This window comes from Nelumbo nucifera, chromosome 4 (assembly GCF_055504915.1).
Source record: "Nelumbo nucifera cultivar China Antique chromosome 4, China Antique-T2T, whole genome shotgun sequence".
Lineage (NCBI taxonomy): Eukaryota > Viridiplantae > Streptophyta > Magnoliopsida > Proteales > Nelumbonaceae > Nelumbo > Nelumbo nucifera.
This window is the reverse complement of record NC_142652.1, coordinates 86577746-86595720: the sequence shown is the minus strand read 5'-3', so window position 1 is coordinate 86595720 and position 17975 is coordinate 86577746. Positions and strand designations below refer to the sequence as shown.

Here is a 17975-nt window from a genome sequence, read left to right as displayed (position 1 = left end):
TTTGAAACTGGAAGGGAAAACCAATACCAATGCTGTTACAGAATGCAATCAACTTGATACAGTGGAAGCACTTGTTAGATTAAAGGAACACACTGGAGTCGGGACTTTGTTAGATTGAGTAATTTTTCTCCATTATAAGATGTTTGAATTTTCTGATAACTTTCAACAAGCACATATATAGATCATCTATCAGTTCCAAACTGGAAAAGAAAATGGAAAAGACAATTAAAACTATGCAAGTACCCATTGCAAAGCAAACAGGAGACGACCTACAAGTAAGCAAACAGCATTTTTTCCATAATGCTAGTAGAACACAAAAGTATACATACAAGTCCATACCATGGACGTTTTTCCAAAAGTATTTTTTTTTTTGGTTTTCCCTCACTTGATGAAACCAACCCTTTATATAAACAACATTCATTAGCAGTAAAGTGACCACCAAACATTACCCCCACACTCCTGTCGCCCCCTTCTTCGTGGTCACAACAGAATGTTAGAAGGGGTAAGCTTTAAACTTGGTGGATCTTCCAAACCCAGTAGTAGTCATCATCAGGCGGCTCCTGCCCTGAGTAATTACTATATAGCTTCATAGAACAAAGTCACACGTAGTTCAGTGCTTGAATCACTACCAAAACCCATTTCTCTCTATCAACTATGAACAACCAACCTGTCTCAGACAGAGGAAGAGAGACCTCATTGCGTTGGCGTTGCCACTGCAACTCTGCAACTGATCATCACAGTAAGCGGTATTACTACACAATCTCATAAGCTGCACACCATCACCCCCACAAAAAAAATAAAAGCCAGAAGGGAAAACTAAAAATAACCCCGCATGAAAATGTCAAGCCTGTCTGTCCTGTCTATAGGTAAAGTAAGTGTATTAACAGTTAGAATTCACGAAGTGCTTAATCTCTTCCATGACTGTATAGAAGTGGTTGTTATTGGGCAACAAGTAGAAGCCGATGGTGGCCTGCTCCAGATATATGAGCTTCACGTCCTGACCAGCCTTCTTCAGACCTTCCACATAGGCCAACTGCCAATCCTGCACAAGGTCGAGACCTGCCACCACAACCAGGCTCTTCGGGAACTTGACTCCCTTGAGGCTTTTGCCACTGGGACCAAATGGGTTACATGCTGGGTGGTCTCTATCAGTTCCTTCTGGAAGAAAAGCTCTCCAATACCAGTCCCTGTCCTGAATGGTCACAAAGTACTTCCCGTCCAATCTCTTCTCCGACTCCGTCCTTTCTTTCCCGCCGAACATGGCATTCAGTAGTATATTTCCCTTTACTTGGATGTCTGATTCCACTGCCTTGAGAGCAACATGGTGGACAATGTTACCTCCAGAACTATCTCCTGCTAAGTAAATGTGGACTTTGGAGTCCTTCCCGCTCTGAAGCCACTGCCTGGAGTTAACCCATTTGAGAGCTGCCCACCCATCCTCGTAGGCGCATGGATACCGGTTTTCTGGTGCACGACGATAATTCACAGACACCACAACAGCGTTGCACATGTTCACAAGGCGACGACAGAGTGTATCGTAGATGGCACTGTTCGAAGAAGAGTGTGCAAAGCTGCCTCCGTGGAAGAAAATTATGACCGGAACCACTTCCGTGCTCAGTGGCCTTTCCAGCTCCATGATGCCGCCTGGCTGAGCTTCGTCTGCTGGGGCTGGCCGGTATATCCTGCTAAGGAGGCTGGTCGCCCGGTCCACGATGACATCGAAGGAGAACACCCCGTCCACCGGGGTTGTGTTGGCGGGGACTTTCCGGTCGAGGAACTCCGCCAGGTGGCGGTTGAACGTACCGTCCGGACGGCGGAGGAGGTTGTAGGCCACCTTGAAATTGGAAATAAGAATCCATGTATTGAGCGGAACCACCATCTGCACAGTGACAGAGTTAGAAATTATTCAAATAGCAAGAACAACAATACCCAAAATTAAAGAGATTACACTGTTTATCTGCTTCTATTCCAATTAAAAGGAATGAATATTTTCAAAGAAAAAAGATAAAAAAAAAAAGAAAAGAAACACTACTACTCTACTTAATTCCTACACCAGAGTATAAAAGCAATAAAACCTCATGCTGAGAGAAACCCTAGAAATTCCACGGACGAACTGGGAAACCTAGAAAGAAATGGAAATTTCAATTCGACAACAAGCCCTCACAGAGCATAATTAGCCAAGACGACCCAATATTCATCTATACTCCTTCAAATCAAATCAAAACCCTAAATCGAATTGCTCTGCTCTAAAGCCCTTCAACCGCCAAGATCAACAAAATTGAAACTTAAGACTCAATAAAGAGAATCCAAGCAGGACCCAGACTAATCAACCCTTTCTTTCTCCCCCCGAAACAAGATTGAACACAGAGCATATAAAATGAGTAGAAAAAAGAGGGGAAAAAAAAGAAAAATGAATACCTTGGCCTCATTGAGGTTAATTTCGTTACCTCCAGCCATCACACAAAGAAGTCAAAGAATCAACACAACGAAGAACCCTAGGAACAACCAGAGACGGTCTCAAAGTTTCCACCTTTACTAACCATCACGCTTCGGAGCAACAAAATCCAAACCCTAATCCCGCAAGCTTCTCTTTTTTGCCGCCTTGTTTAAGCCCCGAAGAAGAAGAGAAAACTCAGCAAATAAAAACAATGGAGTCTCTCAGTACACGTGAGCATAGAAGATCAAAGAAATAACAGGGAAGAGAGAGGAGAGACCGAAGGGGGTAGAGGGGAGAGGAGTGCGAAGGATAAGAGGAGCGGCGCACGCGAGTCGAGAGCTAAGGCGTGGAGTCAAACGCTAAGGAACGACGGGGGTGGACGGAGACGAGGGAGACGACAAAGCGGGCGGCCGAAATAAACTGTTTTATGGGCCCCATGATCCATAATTAGTTAATTAAACTATATTCGCCCTCGGTTTCTTTAATTTTTTTATAAATAAATCAATGAAACAGATAAATAAGAAAAAAAAGCAAGCATAGCAGAAACCAGAAATTTACGCAAAATAAAAAAAAAATTAAAGGGAAGGAGACAAAAGTTTTTTCCTGCGTGTGGCCCTAGTGAAGGCGCGTCACGACAAATTGCCCCCCCTTCCATGCAAAATGACAAATTTCACCTAGGGTGATGGCTTAATTACGTGACGTGCCATTCGAAACGTGAAATGAAGACTTGTTTGGTTTGGAATTTGTCGTTCTCTCTTGGATCGTTTATTAGTGAGGGCTCTACTTCATCTGAACACGTGGCATGCTGCGAAGAGGCTGGGACCCGGCCACCCTCGGCCCACATTAGAATATCTGTGACGTCTCACGCGTCACGCCCAAAATGAATGCGATGTATCAAAATGGTTGTGGTTGTGGTCGTGGTTGTGCAAGTCCAATCAATCACGCAGTCCCTTTGCTAAAGTTGGAAGGGTCATCCATTTCCTCTGGACGTAGGACCCACCGTAGGGAAAATGCTGTTATCCTCCGGATGCGCCACGTGTCAGTTCCGTAGAACTTCATCACCTCTAGGGTATTTTCGTCTTTCAAAGTGAGCAACGTATCGCGATTGTATTAGGAGGAGAGGGAATTTGGGCAACGTATCCACCGTTGGTTTACCAAAATTTGACAAAAGATCCAAACTACGATAAAAGCGCTGGCGTACCTTAGCGAAGTACAGAGATACTGTGTACTTGGAGCTCAAAACACCATTTGCAGTTTGGGCGCGGACCACCTCTGAATAAATCAGGACCGTTCAGCGGGGGGGCCACCCGCTCGAGTGAAATGTCCTAAACGAATTTAGTAATCCTAAGAAGATTCTTTGGTTGTGCCGTCTATCCCTACAAGTGTAAAGGGTAAAGCAAACACAACGCTACACCAGATTCTCTTCTCCCATTGGAAGGATGTGATCTTTAGGTAAGCGGGTGGCCCACAATCTGGACGTCTAAAATTAGGTCTATGTAGCCAAGCTCGTATGCACGTAATATATTATACTATTGATATTCGTATTCCACTTCGACTCGGTACCATGTCTTTCCGTCATTATAGATTTTTCCGAAATTACCATGTTCGAGTATATTGACATATCGTCTCATTTCATTTCATATGAGCAAAGGAAGATTTCATTTCATATGCTTCTCCTTTGATGCAAATCATATTTTACAGGTGCTTAATTCTTTTTATAAATGGTCGGGCCAGTAAATAAATTTTCAGAAATCTGCTATTCACTTTAGTGCTAACACTCATAAGAAAATGAAATTTCTTGTTCTTTCAAAATTTGGTGTTCCCACAATGAAAAGGCAAATGACAAATATCTTGACGGCTCTTTGCTTCTGGGAAGATCTAAAATTCAGGAATAGAGATTCTCAGTTGATAGACTTAAATCCAATTTGGCGGGTGGGAAGAAGTGCATTCTGTCCCATGCGGGTAGATCTGTATTCATCAAATCTACTCTCCAAGTAATTCCTCAGTACATCATGCACATTTACCTTCTTCCTAAGCAAACATGCACTGAGCTCAATAATATTTGTCGTAATTTCTGGTGTGGTTCTTGCTCTGTCAATCTAATGCTTGTAGAGGACTGGGTTTTCGTGACTTATAAAGCCCATATCATGAAGTTGGGTTGGAGGTTACTCAAATTCCGTCATCCCTGTGGGCGAAGGTTCTGCGTGTCAAATATTTCAGAAATTCCAATATTTGGAAATCAAAATCAAAACCGTGTGACTCATATATTTGGCTAGGTATCCTTGCTGCAAATCTCACCTTCACCAAGGCTATCGTTGGATTATTGGCAATGGGTGGAATATTGATGCTTCATCAAACCCTTGGCTGCCTCATGATGTGGATATCTCTAATCTATCTCATGAAAATAGTTCTTTGAAAGTGGCGGAGCTCATCGACCATCTTTCTATGACTTGGAACCATCGACTGGTAAATCAACTTTTTTCACCTCATGCAGCTAAGAAGTTCTTACCTTAAATCTCCCATTGTGCAGTAATATTATGGATGACCAGTTGGTTTCCACCCTTGCCCCTCATAGGCAATTCACCACCTCCTCTGCCCATCGGCTCCTATTATCAGAACTCACTAGCTCCACAAAGACGAATTTCTTGTATGGGGACTGTGAATGGTCAAAGTTCTGGAAACTCAAGTGGATTTGTCCCAAAATCATGATGTTTCTTTGGAGGGCTTCAAATGATGCTCTCCCCACAAAGCAGAGACTAAAAGTATGAAGGTACAATTTTGATGCTTGTTGCCCATTTTGTATGTTTGATGAGGAATCGGTTGAACATCTATTCCTCAAGTGCCCTACTGCAAAACTGGTTTGGTTTGGTTTGGCTCTGAACTGGGTATCGAATTGAGCTATTTCAGTCTCTACCTGACTTACTTTCCTTCTAGATCTCCCCGGGGCCCCTTTAATTCCTCCCCATATCCTCCTTACCTATTAGCCTTTTCCATCTTGTAGCATCTTTGGCTGGCGCGTAATGCGATTTTATTTCGAAAAGAAGCTTGGTCTCCTGATCTGATGCTTAGTAAGGCCTGAAACTTTGTCAATCAATCTTTGGTTTGGGTCCTTCCTAATTCTGATGTTCTGTCAGCTGCTTCTCCCCCTATTAGATGGTTAGATGGTGTAAACCCTCTACTGGTATGGTCAAGATAAATTTCGACGGTGCCACTTCTTCAGATTGTACAGCTACTGGTTGTATCATCAGGGACCATCATGGAATTTTGATTTATGCTCCAGCTGTTCCTCTCGGTGTGTTTATACTCTTTCATAATGGCAAGAATATTCTGAATCACCACCCGGATTTCTCAATATTTTTTCATCGAGATCGACAAATAAGGCGGTTCATGCTTTAGCTCATTTTGGTTTGACTTGTTTCTCTTCTTATACTTGGTCATATTTTCCAGTATTTTTGAAGAAAATTATAGAAAAAGAGTCTACTAAGATGTCTTATGAATTCTAGAATATTTGGCCTTTTCATCAAAACCTCACACTCACGATCGGACAATATGAATGTGTACCATTCATTAGGCTGATATGATACGAGCTAAAATCTACTATCCACAAATTCCCTACACATTTGACACTATAGGCGTGCATTGAGATCGAATTTCAATATATGAATATTGAAGATTAATATCTGAATTCAAATTTGATTAAATCTGAATTTGAAAACTAATGAGGTGACGACGACAAAGAAGGGTTCAATAAGGTCCATTAACTTTTATCATAGAGAAATTGCAATTTCCTAGGTTTGATGCCATGCCTTAATATTTGAAAGAATGCCAATTGACCATCTCAGCTAATGGTCATCAGTCAAAGTGTAAAGTAAACTTGGGAGGTAAATTTGTTCTATTAACATATTTATATATAACTTTTATGTATTCTCAATTATTCCATTATACTCCTACATTTTTTACATAAAAAATGCTTGAGTGCATTTGGCCCTGTGTATGTCGGTGTGCACTTCCAATTAAAACATTCCACGTTACACTTTGTATTGGCAATCTCACTCATATGTAATGAGCTTTACTTAGTGACACTTCGCTTTTCGCTTTCTTCCTTTGATACTTTAAAACATAAAAGAAAGGGTTAAAAAGTAAAGCTTCCAATTCTAGAGAATTAGGCATGACTCCCGTACTCGGGGCTATTAATATGAACTATTATAAATTTTCAATTTTTTTGAATTATTTATATTAAAAATTTAGGTTAGGTTTTTCATTTATTGTTTCGATTTAAGAGACTTACCATATTTGATCTAGTATGTAATCTTGTTATGGGGCAGTCATACATATGTATCACTTTGGTTTTTGTTTTTTTTAGTAATATTATTTTATTTGAGTTTCACTATTTGTCTAATAATTATATTTATATTTGAAATTCAAATAAAACTAACTATTGAAATTGCAAACAATAGAATGAAGTGGTTGTAGGTAGAAGTATTTGTAGATAACCACTTTTACATTTCTTGCATTTTTTTAGGAATGGATGAGAATGGGAGCTTCCCAAGTCTCATGTATTTCTAAAGAACTATTGTGGAATGTATGACACCTGTATTAGAGTGCCACATGTCTGAATTCAAAAATTTAAATGTGGTTAAAAGCAATTTATGTATACGAATGAGGAGTGGGTTTTCTCTTTGAAAATATGAACAACCAACTTTCGAGATGCTTTTTCTAGAAAGTTGAGGTTGCCACGTGTCTGAATGGTGGGGGGATATGGCCCGAAGGCCTTCTTTTAATATATATATATATATATATATATATGATAAAAATAAATAAAAAAGTTGTAGAAGATACACCACTTGGATTGCAAACTAAGGGCTGAAAAAAAAAAGGAAAAATGCCATTAACAAGTCGCAAGGAGTAGAACCCATTTATAGATTTCCTTATTTTATTTTCTTCAATCTTTAGCCAAGGGACCAAATACAGGGGAAAAAAAAAAGAAAAAAAAGGGAAGATAAGAAAAGGGTGGGGGGGATTATTTGGAAAGAGAGGTTTTTATTTTCTTGCTCTTAAATCTTTAGGAAAGAGTCAATGGGTGGCATTCATTTACCTTGAGTTTTCTTCTTCAATCTTCAGGCAAGGCTAAAGAAAAAAAGGGAAGATAAGAAAAGGGTGGGGGTGGGGGTGGGGGGGATTATTTGGAAAGAGGTTTTTATTTTCTTGTTCTTATAATCTTTAGCAAAGAGTCAATGGGTGGCATTCATTTACCTTGAGTTTTCTCCTTCGATCTTCAGGCAAGGCTACAAGTCACTTTTTGCTATTTTAGTAGTCCAGGATTAACGAATCTTTTGACCGATGAGTCACAGGTAAAATATCAAGATCAGATGGAAGGCTAATCCATTAAAGTTGTACCAATGAAAAATCTGCGATTGTTAGGCATATGGAAGAAGCAAAAATTACCCAGATAAAATAAACAAAAGGTTTATCAAGCAAAACAAATTAAATGTTATTGTTCCTTTATTGGCAGGGAATAAGGGACAATACAATGGTCACGTTAAATTTCCCCAATGGAGAAATCCGAGAGGAAACGAGAGAAATCGATTAAAAAGATCATTAAAAATAACCAAACCTCCAACCTATTGCGATGTAGGGGTGTCAATTGGACTGTACTTGGTCCAATCCGATCCAATCTAATGTGAGTTCATTATAAATGGACCAGGTCCAATCCAATCCAATGAATGTTTTGGACCAATTTGGACCAGTACAATTCAATGTTTGGACCATCTAATCTGTTCAAATTCATTTTGATTTAGATTGGTTTCAACCCAAATCTGGTCCATTGACACATATATTCTTATCTTATATCAATGGGCCAAATAATGGCTTAATCCAACCCAATCCAATATAGATTTGTTATGGACAGACCAGGTCCAATCCAATCTAATAAATATTTTGGATTGGATTGGTCCATTCAAATATGTCTTGTTGGTCCGTCCAATCTGTCCAAATTGAATTTGGACTGGATGGGGTGCAATCCAAAACCAGTCCATTGACACCCTTATTGCCATGTTCAATTTCTTTGTTATTATACCGGGTCATTTAAAGATTTCTTTGTGCTTCAAGCCTAAAAATTGCAATAGGATGAACATGTCCAATTCCCCACTCTAGCCTAAACTTTCCATCGCTACTCTGTGACGCGTGGTCACAGAGAACCAACTCTTGCTTTCTGTAGGGTCCTCATGTCAGAATAAGAAGAAAAAGACACCTAAAATCCATTGTTGATGAAAACATAGAGCTTGAATTGCTAAAAACCAACGAGTGTCTGATCTTTCTTTCCCCTTCTTTGACCTGTGTTTTCACGTTGCAAAGAACCCTTGAGAATGAAGAAAAAGAAGGAAGAGGAACAATGGCATCGGCCCATCTTTAATTTGTAATCATAATGGCATATAGGGTTCCATCTACAATCTTTTGTTTCCTTTCCTGCTCTTCTGTTTTTCTCTTGAACCGAAAGCTTAATAACTGGATTTTTTCCCTTTGCTTTTTAAAAATATAATAGAAAGAAAATGACTATTTAATAGAGCTCGAACACGTGAACGGCTCCGAGAAAGTCACCGGGACCGGATGGTTTCCCCAATCTATTCTTTTAAAAATTCTAGAACATGATTAAATATGATCTCTACAAGGAGATCTTGACTTTCTTTCAATAACGAGTGTTAGGAGAAAAGATGGATCACACTTTCTTAGCCCTAATTCTGAAAGTTAAAAACCCAGAGGATGCTTCAAGATTCAAACTCACTAGTCTTTGCAACAAAATCATTGGGAAAATTTTAGAAAATAGATTAAAACCAATCCTCTAGAGAATAATCTTTCTAAATCAGAGTGCCTTCCTCTCTGGTAGGCAAATTTCTTATAACATTCTGCTAGTTCATGAAGTCATGCACTATATGAAGAAGACAAAAAGAGGGAAATGAATCATTGCAATTAAGCCAGATATGAATAAAGCATATGATAAGGTGGAGTGGACTTTTCTTGAAGCAATCTTAAAAAAAGATGGGTTTTGGTCCTATTTGGATTAATTGCTTTATGAAATGTGTCTCCTCAATTTCATACTAGATTCTCATTAATGGTTCTCCTTCCAAAAAGTTTTATCCACAAAGGGGCCTTGGACAAGGAGACCCCCTCTCCCCTACCTATTTCTTATTTTCTCATATGTTATATTCTCTTATGAATGGGTTAGTAAGGGACTTAACTATTTCTGGTGTCAACGTGTGCAGAATAGCCCCAGTGATTTCTCACATATTTTTTGCAGATGATAGTTTTATATTCACAACAGCAAGACTTCAGAAAGGTGGGAAGCTCTTGGAAGCAATCTCAGCTAATGAATCAGCTTCTGGACAAAAAATAAAAATAAAAATAATCTGTAGGTGGACAATCCTTTGATCTATTTAGGAACCTATCCCATGATAGATAGAAAGAAATGTCAACATTTTAATTACATTATTGAAAGAGTGGCTTCAAAATCTGTAGGATGAAAAGACTCCCTCTTATCTCAGGCGTGTGAAGAAGCGATGATAAAGTCAATGTTAACAGCAGTTCCATCCTATTGCATGTCAAAATTTCTCTTGCCTAAAAAAGTGTGAGAATATTTCAAGAACTCAAAGAAAAATCTGGTGAAGAGAGTGTGAATGGAAAAGAAATGTCAATTGGGTGTCTTAGGATCAAATTTGTAAAAATAAGCTGAATAGTGGTTTGGGTTTTAGGAACCCTCACGCTTTTAATTAGCCCTCTTAGCAAAATTAGAATAGAGGCTCTGTCATGACTCCTAGAGTTTATAGGCGAGAATAATGAAAAAAAAAATATTTCCCAGATGCTCACTTCCTTAGAACCACTACAGAAAAGGGCCAGTCTTGGGGCTGGACTGTTATCTTGAGAGGGAAAAAGGTGTTTGAGAAAGGATTGATGTGGAAAGTGGGGACTGGAAATCAAATAAACATGTGGAAGGACCCTTGTATTCTGGGTTTAGAAGATGGAAAGCCGATGGGACCTGCCCCAAATGCTAATCAAAATCTGAGTGTTTCTTATTTCATAAATAGGGTAACAAGAACTTGGAATTGGAATGCAATTAATTAGCTTTTTTCTTAATGGGACAATGGAAAAGATTTTGTAAATTAGATTTCCCTTGAACTTATGGGATGACAGGCTGATTTGGGTTGGAACTGAATCTGGACAGTTTATATTCAAATCAGCTTACTTCCTGGCTTTACATGTGTTGGATAAGTCAAGTTCAAAAGAAAGTAGGTCGTTAGGGGATAAATTTCTAGAAATGTCTTTGGCACATCCTAGTGGAACCGAAAAAAAAAATTGTGGAGATGTTGTACTAACAGCATAGTAGTAAATGAAAACCTTCACAAGAGGAATGCTCTTCAATCTCCTCTTTGCCTCCGGTGCAAGCGTGAAAATGAATCAGTGATGCATGCACTATTTCATTGTGAAAAAAGTAAATGCATGTAGTTTGGTTAAGGATTAGGCTTGATGGTAGATAAACTAGATAGCTCCCAAAATTTTGTGAGTTGGTTTGCAAAAATTCTGATTTGTTAGGCCAAATGGAGACCATTATAAGTCTAGTCATTGGTTTATGGGTGTTGCGGAAGGACAGAAATAGTTTCTATTTTAAAAATATTGCTTCTAGCTCGCTACCTGCAATTAATTATATGAACAGGTGGACAGTAGAGACATCTTTGCACTTGCAACAGAAATTGGGAAACTCTTCAATTGAGGGCCCTCAAGGCCCCTTTTTTTGAGCCCGTGACCTCTATTGATGATTTTGTCAAGATAAACATGGATGGAGGTTTTAAGTTTCCAGATAAAGTTTCCTAAGGTTTCATTGCGAGAGATTTGTATGGTACCCAAGGTTCAAAATATCAATACGCCCGATATGTCGGTAGGGGCGCATCAGGTGATATTGATACTTTTACTTTTATTTTTTTTTTCAAAACCGATTTAAGGGGTCAGTTTAAGGCTCCTCCACCCCCTGAACTGGTTAGAACCCCGATACGCCCTCTATAGGGGCGTATTGGGGAGCTCCCAAAACAATACGTATCAACCAATACATATTGATACTTTAAACCTTGACGAAGGACTTCAGCGGGTCTTTTTTGAATCTAATTGTAAGCAATTAATCTCCTATCTTAACAGTGCCTCTTCCTTCTATTTCAAAGACTTAGTTTTCATCAAGGAAGATTTGTCAAATTTCTGTGAAGATTAGGAGGTCAAGTTTTTGTGGTGCCCTAATGTTGTTGCCCATGAACTAGCAAACACAAGTTTCTATTCAATGTTGTGGCCGGAAGATGTGCTTTTTTTTTTTTTTAGTATGAATTTGAGCTGTATTTTAGTAGTCGTGGTTACTTTGTAGTAGTTTCTTTTGTTAGTTGTTTTTCTCAACACAATGTTGGATCTGTTGTTTAGCCTTTTCAATGAAATTAGTTATTTACCAAAAAAGAAACATGCGAAGTGATGACGTGGGATGTTTTAATTGGAGGTGCACCCTGGCATACATGTGCAGGAGATCCAAATTCAAAATGCTTACCCAAAAAGAGTTTTCCAAAATTACCTTTCTAAAAGTTATTTTGATTAGGGGTATCAACGGTATTCGAAAATCTGATTTTAAATTCGATATTTGACATTATTGAATCGAATTCGGATAATTCGAATATCTAATCGGTCGAATTGGGATATCTTACTCATACCAAATAGTTAATTGGATTTGAATTCAGATATGACCTGATTCAATTCGATAAATATCCGAATTCAACCGATTATTTAATTCTTATATATAATATATAAAATATTTTATATACTTTATATCAATAAAATATTTATTTTATATATTTATTAATTATCTAAAATAATTAATTAACCAAATTCAAATCAAATCGAATATTCAGATATTTAATCGAATTCAAATTCGGATATTAATTTTCAATATCCGTTGAATATCGAATCGCATTTGGATATTGAATTTTCTAATCGAATTCGAATTCGGATATTAGTTGATCCAATTCAAATTCAATTCGTTTACACCCCTAATTTTGCTATTAATACTTTTGACCTTCACATCAATGGCACTAGACATAAGGGAGTGGTGAATCGTGAATGTAATCTATTCTAGATAGTTAGAATAAGGCTTAGATGATGATTCCTTTTTAACATTAGAGCCATTAAATTGGAATCTCATCAAACATTTTTTTATGATTATTCTTCAACCAAGGGGGTGGAGAGAGAGATTAAGTAAACACCATTGGGAGTGGAGAGAGAGATAAGTATGTGTTTGATTCCATTTATGTTTATTGAGTAAATGTTACCACATAGGCGCCCCGTTAGCAAAGGCCTCATTAATTGTATCTGTATATACCGATGTTTGTAAGCCTCTTCCGTTTCAAGAAGCTTCATTTTGGAGCTTCCTAAAACAGATAAACATTTATTGGCACTTTCCTAAAACAATTATTATTTTTTTGAATTTTACAGCCACACAATTACAAAACATTTATTCAATAAACCTAAACCAAATACCTTCCAAATATTTGACAAGTCTTATCCTTTTCCTAATATGCCCTAAAAAATTCATCGAAGCCCAAAATGGTCAAAAAAATCTAAAAACTCTCTCTGGCTCTGTCTGCATCTAATATCTTTTATTTTATTTAACAACTTTATAGATCATGATAATACTAGATAACATCTTCACAAGACCCCAAATCTCATTTGACCATCTTAACATCTTCACAAGACTGCCAGTTTCCACAAGTACAGTAAAATTAAAACAAAATATAGCACGTTTGTGCATGTGGTTGTAGAGGGTTGGAACCGACTTTAGATGGATTGTCGTATACGAAGGTGATACACATGTCACACACACAAGCCCCCCCCCCCCCAACTCCTCTTCTTTCTCCACCTTACACGCGGCCCAGCTTTTCTCTCCCTCTCTCTCTCTCTCTCTCTCTCACTCCACCTACTAAATAGTAATAAATGGAGGGGCGTAGAGAGTTGTCGCCCTCGGGGCCCTCACTTTTGTTGCGCTGCTCCATTGGGGGCCTTTTCTTAATTATCGTGCGGCCCACCCAGTGTTTGGAAGCATTCGCTTTGGGTCAACAACCAACAACAACAGTGTTTGGCTGCTTGTGTTAATCGGGTCAAAAATCCTCCACGCTCCACCCCCAGATATTATTCATATATGTCTAAACAGCAGAAAAAAAAAAATCAGCACTCCTCTCTCTTTTTCTCTCTCATCTCTAGCATTTGGTAGTACGCGTCCGTTCTTGTTACAATGTTACCTTTTTTATATTTTCTTTTCTCATCAAATGAAGACAAAACTGGGGGGGCCCACAGGACTCGAAAGGCTTTAGTTTCGTCACAACTCACAAGCTTTTGGGCTGGAATGTGCATATTCTATTTGTAATTAGGTTTATGGGGGACCGGTTCCACTTGCGACATGACTTCTGGTGCTTGGACAGTTGGACTTAGTCCCCTTATTTCTTCCTCTCCTCTGCCTTTTATTTTTATTATTAGTGGAATGGGTCATCATGGGTCATGGGTATTGACAAATTTTCACGTGTTTGGCGTCCTATTATGCCAAACTTATTCCAAATTCCTTCCTTACGTGTGTCTTGTACGTTTTTTTAGCTATAATTCAATCTGTTTGGTTCTAAGTTCCAGCTTCTGACACGCTCTTGAGTCTTGACTCGTGACTCGTCTGAATAGAATCGGTTGTTTGTGGGCTGAGGCCGCTCTCCCTGCTTTCCTTCCGTCCATGTTTACTGCTCTAACGGAACGGACTGAGTTCATGTTTACTGCTCGGGAACTGAATCCCTCTGAGTTGTTCAGGGATCAGGGTTCAGGGGTTCAGGTCAGGTAAGTATTCTGTGGCACAAAACTAAAGTCGTACTCAATGAATGAAGGGAGGGTTCCGAATTCCTTATTCACGCTTCACTGCATTTGGACGAGGAGTCAAATCAATTTTGCTTTTGACGGAAGTAAATATTATTCTTTCTACCGTACTCTTTTACTCAGTTACTCTGCTGTGTTTCTGCTTTTATATTGGGATTCTGCATTGGAATTGGGTATTCACTTGTCTATCCATCCAAATATTCTAATTTATAGGTCTTGGACCGGCCAGTTCCGAACTGGTTCAATTCACACCAGACTGAATTACCAATCACGAGTCAAATACCTCTGCTTTTTAACGCATACATGTGCACAAAACACTGACCCGTTGGCTCAACCCAGCTCGGTGTGCATGATTTTGGGTCCTATAATTTGGATAAGACTTGAATGATGATGATGGATGAGTGGTCTGACCCAAGTAAGGCAGAGGCCTTTTCCTGATCTGGGCCAATCCTAGCCCTATTTCTTACCAAACCCTTATCTCTCTCTCCCTTGCCACACTCACTTTACCATTTATTTGTCTTTCACATAATTGACTTGCTGTCTGTGACAATACCAAATCAGACCAGATAACCATCCTATAAGTGGAGTCCATGTAAGAGAAGCTATAGGCCATCAGATCGATCAATCACATGATGGACAATTCATCAAGATTGCTTCCCATTAAAGATCACCCCATCAGCTCTGGTTTCTGGCCCAGCAAATCTTTTCACAAGTCCTAATAAAGGGGCTATCCACTTATTCTCTCAGTGGGAGTTGAGAGGAGGAATCCCATCACTGTACTGAGAATATGAGGACTGAAGAACTACATCTCCATTGGCATGCACTCCCTTCCCTTGGAGATGCAATTGCATAGATTTAGGGATTACTGAAGAACAGAATAGGGCTGCTATTTGCAAAAGCCTGTTGCTTGATAAACACAGCACCTACACTACCCCATGTGCTGACAAGCAACAAATAATAATCTTGGTACTTGCAACTTTGCAAGGTTATTAGACCAAATAATGTTCTTTTAAATTTCTCACGTGCCAAACCCACTGTTCATGCTCCATTTTTTTCTCAGTTGTTGTCGGGTTTCTGGACCCATTGCTTTGGTGTAATGGTAAAATCTCAAACTATTAAACATGAGAACACGAATTCGAATCTGAGAGCAGTCACGGCATACCCTTTCAAAACTCAAATAGCTGGGAGTAGGGGTGTTGATGAATCAGTTTTGGGTTGGACCCTGTACAAATCAAAATCAATTTGGATGGATTAGATGGATCAATAAAACATTAAATTGGAGTAGTCCAGACTAAATGGTCCAAAGTATTTATATCGGATTGGACCTGGACCATTTGTAACAAATTTATATTAGATAAAATTAGATTAAACCAATATCTGATCTACTAATAAAAAATAAGAGTACAAGTGTCAATGGACCAGGTTTGAATTGGACTGTTGAAATTAATCTAAATTGAATTGAAATGCTCCAAAATATTAACCAGATTGAATTAGACCTGATCCATCTATAGTAAACTCATATTGGACCAAATCCCTAGCTGGGAGTCTGGGACCATCATTGTAGTGGCCTTTTTTTTAATCTTATTGCCTCCATACCTTCTGGTTAAGATGGGTGAGTGAATACTCCATCAATCTCAATACTAAAACTATAACTATATATATAGTCAATGGTGGTAAACTACTTTTTATTCTTTTGGTAGAATGGTCGTAGAATACAAGGACAGAAGATGATGGAAGGACCTAATTTCTTTCTCATCCTTTCCAAAGTTTCTCCTTTGATGCTTTTAATGATCTGGGCATGTGTTGGTTAAGCTTATAATCTATTTTATGTTGCACTGACGGTCAGCCATTACTTCATTACTTGTCACAAAAAAACAGGAAAACATCAATAAAATAACCAAGGTAATGATCGGATCCATTCCCTCTTTCTTCTTTACAAGTATTTTAAAAAAGAAACCCAATAGAGATAATGAGTCATTTAATGAATGGATTCTTTTTCTTCTCCTATGACCTGTACACGCAGTGCTCTTGGCAATGAACAGACTGGATCCATGAGGTACCTGCACCAATCAGAGTGTAAAGGGTGAAGTCCCATCATTTGGTGATTGGGTAACTACTTCTCTCCATGTGTACTCCCTAAAAAATAAAAAAGCTTCATATCTTACATTTGGTGTGGCATTAATTTTGATCTACCAGTTAGTGAGTGAGAAAATAAATAATATGCATCAAATTGGGTTGTTGATTTTTTTTTTTCTTTTCTGTGGTGGTGGAAGGTGTAGTTGTGAGTTGTACTTGCAACACAAGTTTCAAAATGTTCGGACTGTGAGGAGCATGCAATCAATTTTTTACTTGTCATTCAGCCATTTAGTAGCTCATAGTCAGGTTCAAAATATGAATGCCTAGTGTACTATACATAAATGTTTCATCATCTAATCAAAACACTAAATACAAAGATTTTTGGATTTTCTATAGGTTTAAATGTTAAAAACCCTCCTTAGTCCTAATTTATTCATCCTTAATTAATAGGACTGAAAAAAAAAGGGTAATGGTGATTTTAAGAACAAGGATTAAGTGCAAAATTAAACTTGGGGACAAATGTTTTAGAGATAAGAGGCTTTAAAATAAGTAGGACTAAAATGGAGTATATGATATGTAAGTTTAGTAATAGGAAGAGTGCAAATCAAGATACACTTAAGATTTGAGATCAAGAAATAACTAAATGTGATCAGGTTCAATAATTCATAACAAGAGAGAGATTGAGTAGGGTGTCACCCAAAGAATTAGAGTAGGATGGGCAAAATGGAGAGGTGCATCTGTACTTTTATGTGATAGACAAATACCACTTATATTAATAGAAAAATTCTATAAATAAGTTGTAAGGCCAGTTATGAAATGAATGTGGCAGAAACACAAATATTTAGATGGATGATTGAAAAAACTAGGAAGGATAGGATCATGAATGAAGTTATCTATAAGCACCTAAGAGTAGTTCCAATAGATAATAAAATGAGAGAGAGAGAGAGAGAGTAGACTAAGATGGTTTGGGCATGTGCATAGAAGACCACCAATTACACACCAATTAGAAAAGGTCATTTGTTACACATTGAAAGAGAAATTGACATGGATAAAAGTAATAAGAAAGAATTTAAGCACTAATAGTTTAATAGTAAATATGACTTTAAATAAAATGGATTAGCAAAATAAGATTCATATAGCCAACCCCATATAGTTGGGATAAGGCATGGATGATGATGATGATGGTTTTAGATGAATTTAGTGTTGTGTAGAAGTGAAATTAGGGTTGACCTGAGTTAGCATTTTACACAGCGCCAAGGCTTGGATTTATATCACTATAGGCTTTGTTTGGAAAAAGTACAAATACAAATATGTATATTGCAAAACTCTATATTTTATATTATTAAGCCCATATTTGTACTTGTACTCTTTTCAAATTGAGCTAAGAACTCGAATTGGTTTGGTTCATCTATATTATACAAAGTGGATATTTGCCTTGATTTCAGTACAGATCATAAAATTGAGTTAAATCCAAATACAATACTTAATTGCACTTGCACATGTGCATATAAAGATCTCTTGCACAAGTTATTTTAAG

At 38.1% G+C, this 17975-nt stretch overlaps 1 protein-coding gene across 1 annotated transcript; it reads right to left on the bottom strand.

The window, feature by feature from the left end:
- Positions 1-276: 276 nt before the first annotated feature.
- On the bottom strand, positions 277-2920 carry LOC104613309 (gibberellin receptor GID1C-like). Its single transcript, XM_010281084.3, has 2 exons — positions 2419-2920; positions 277-1879 (listed from the first exon to the last, which is right to left on the bottom strand). Exons 1-2 carry the CDS (start codon positions 2455-2457, stop codon positions 881-883), a joined length of 1038 nt encoding a protein of 345 aa, XP_010279386.1. The 5' UTR covers positions 2458-2920; the 3' UTR covers positions 277-880.
- Positions 2921-17975: the final 15055 nt, after the last annotated feature.

Excerpts from the sequence above, each read along its gene's own strand:
- LOC104613309 (XM_010281084.3), bottom strand. The coding sequence starts at position 2,457 with ATGGCTGGAGGTAACGAAATTAACCTCAATGAGGCCAAG. Across the intron at positions 1,880-2,418 it reads TTAACCTCAATGAGGCCAAG|ATGGTGGTTCCGCTCAATAC; the intron begins GTATTCATTTTT and ends GTCACTGTGCAG.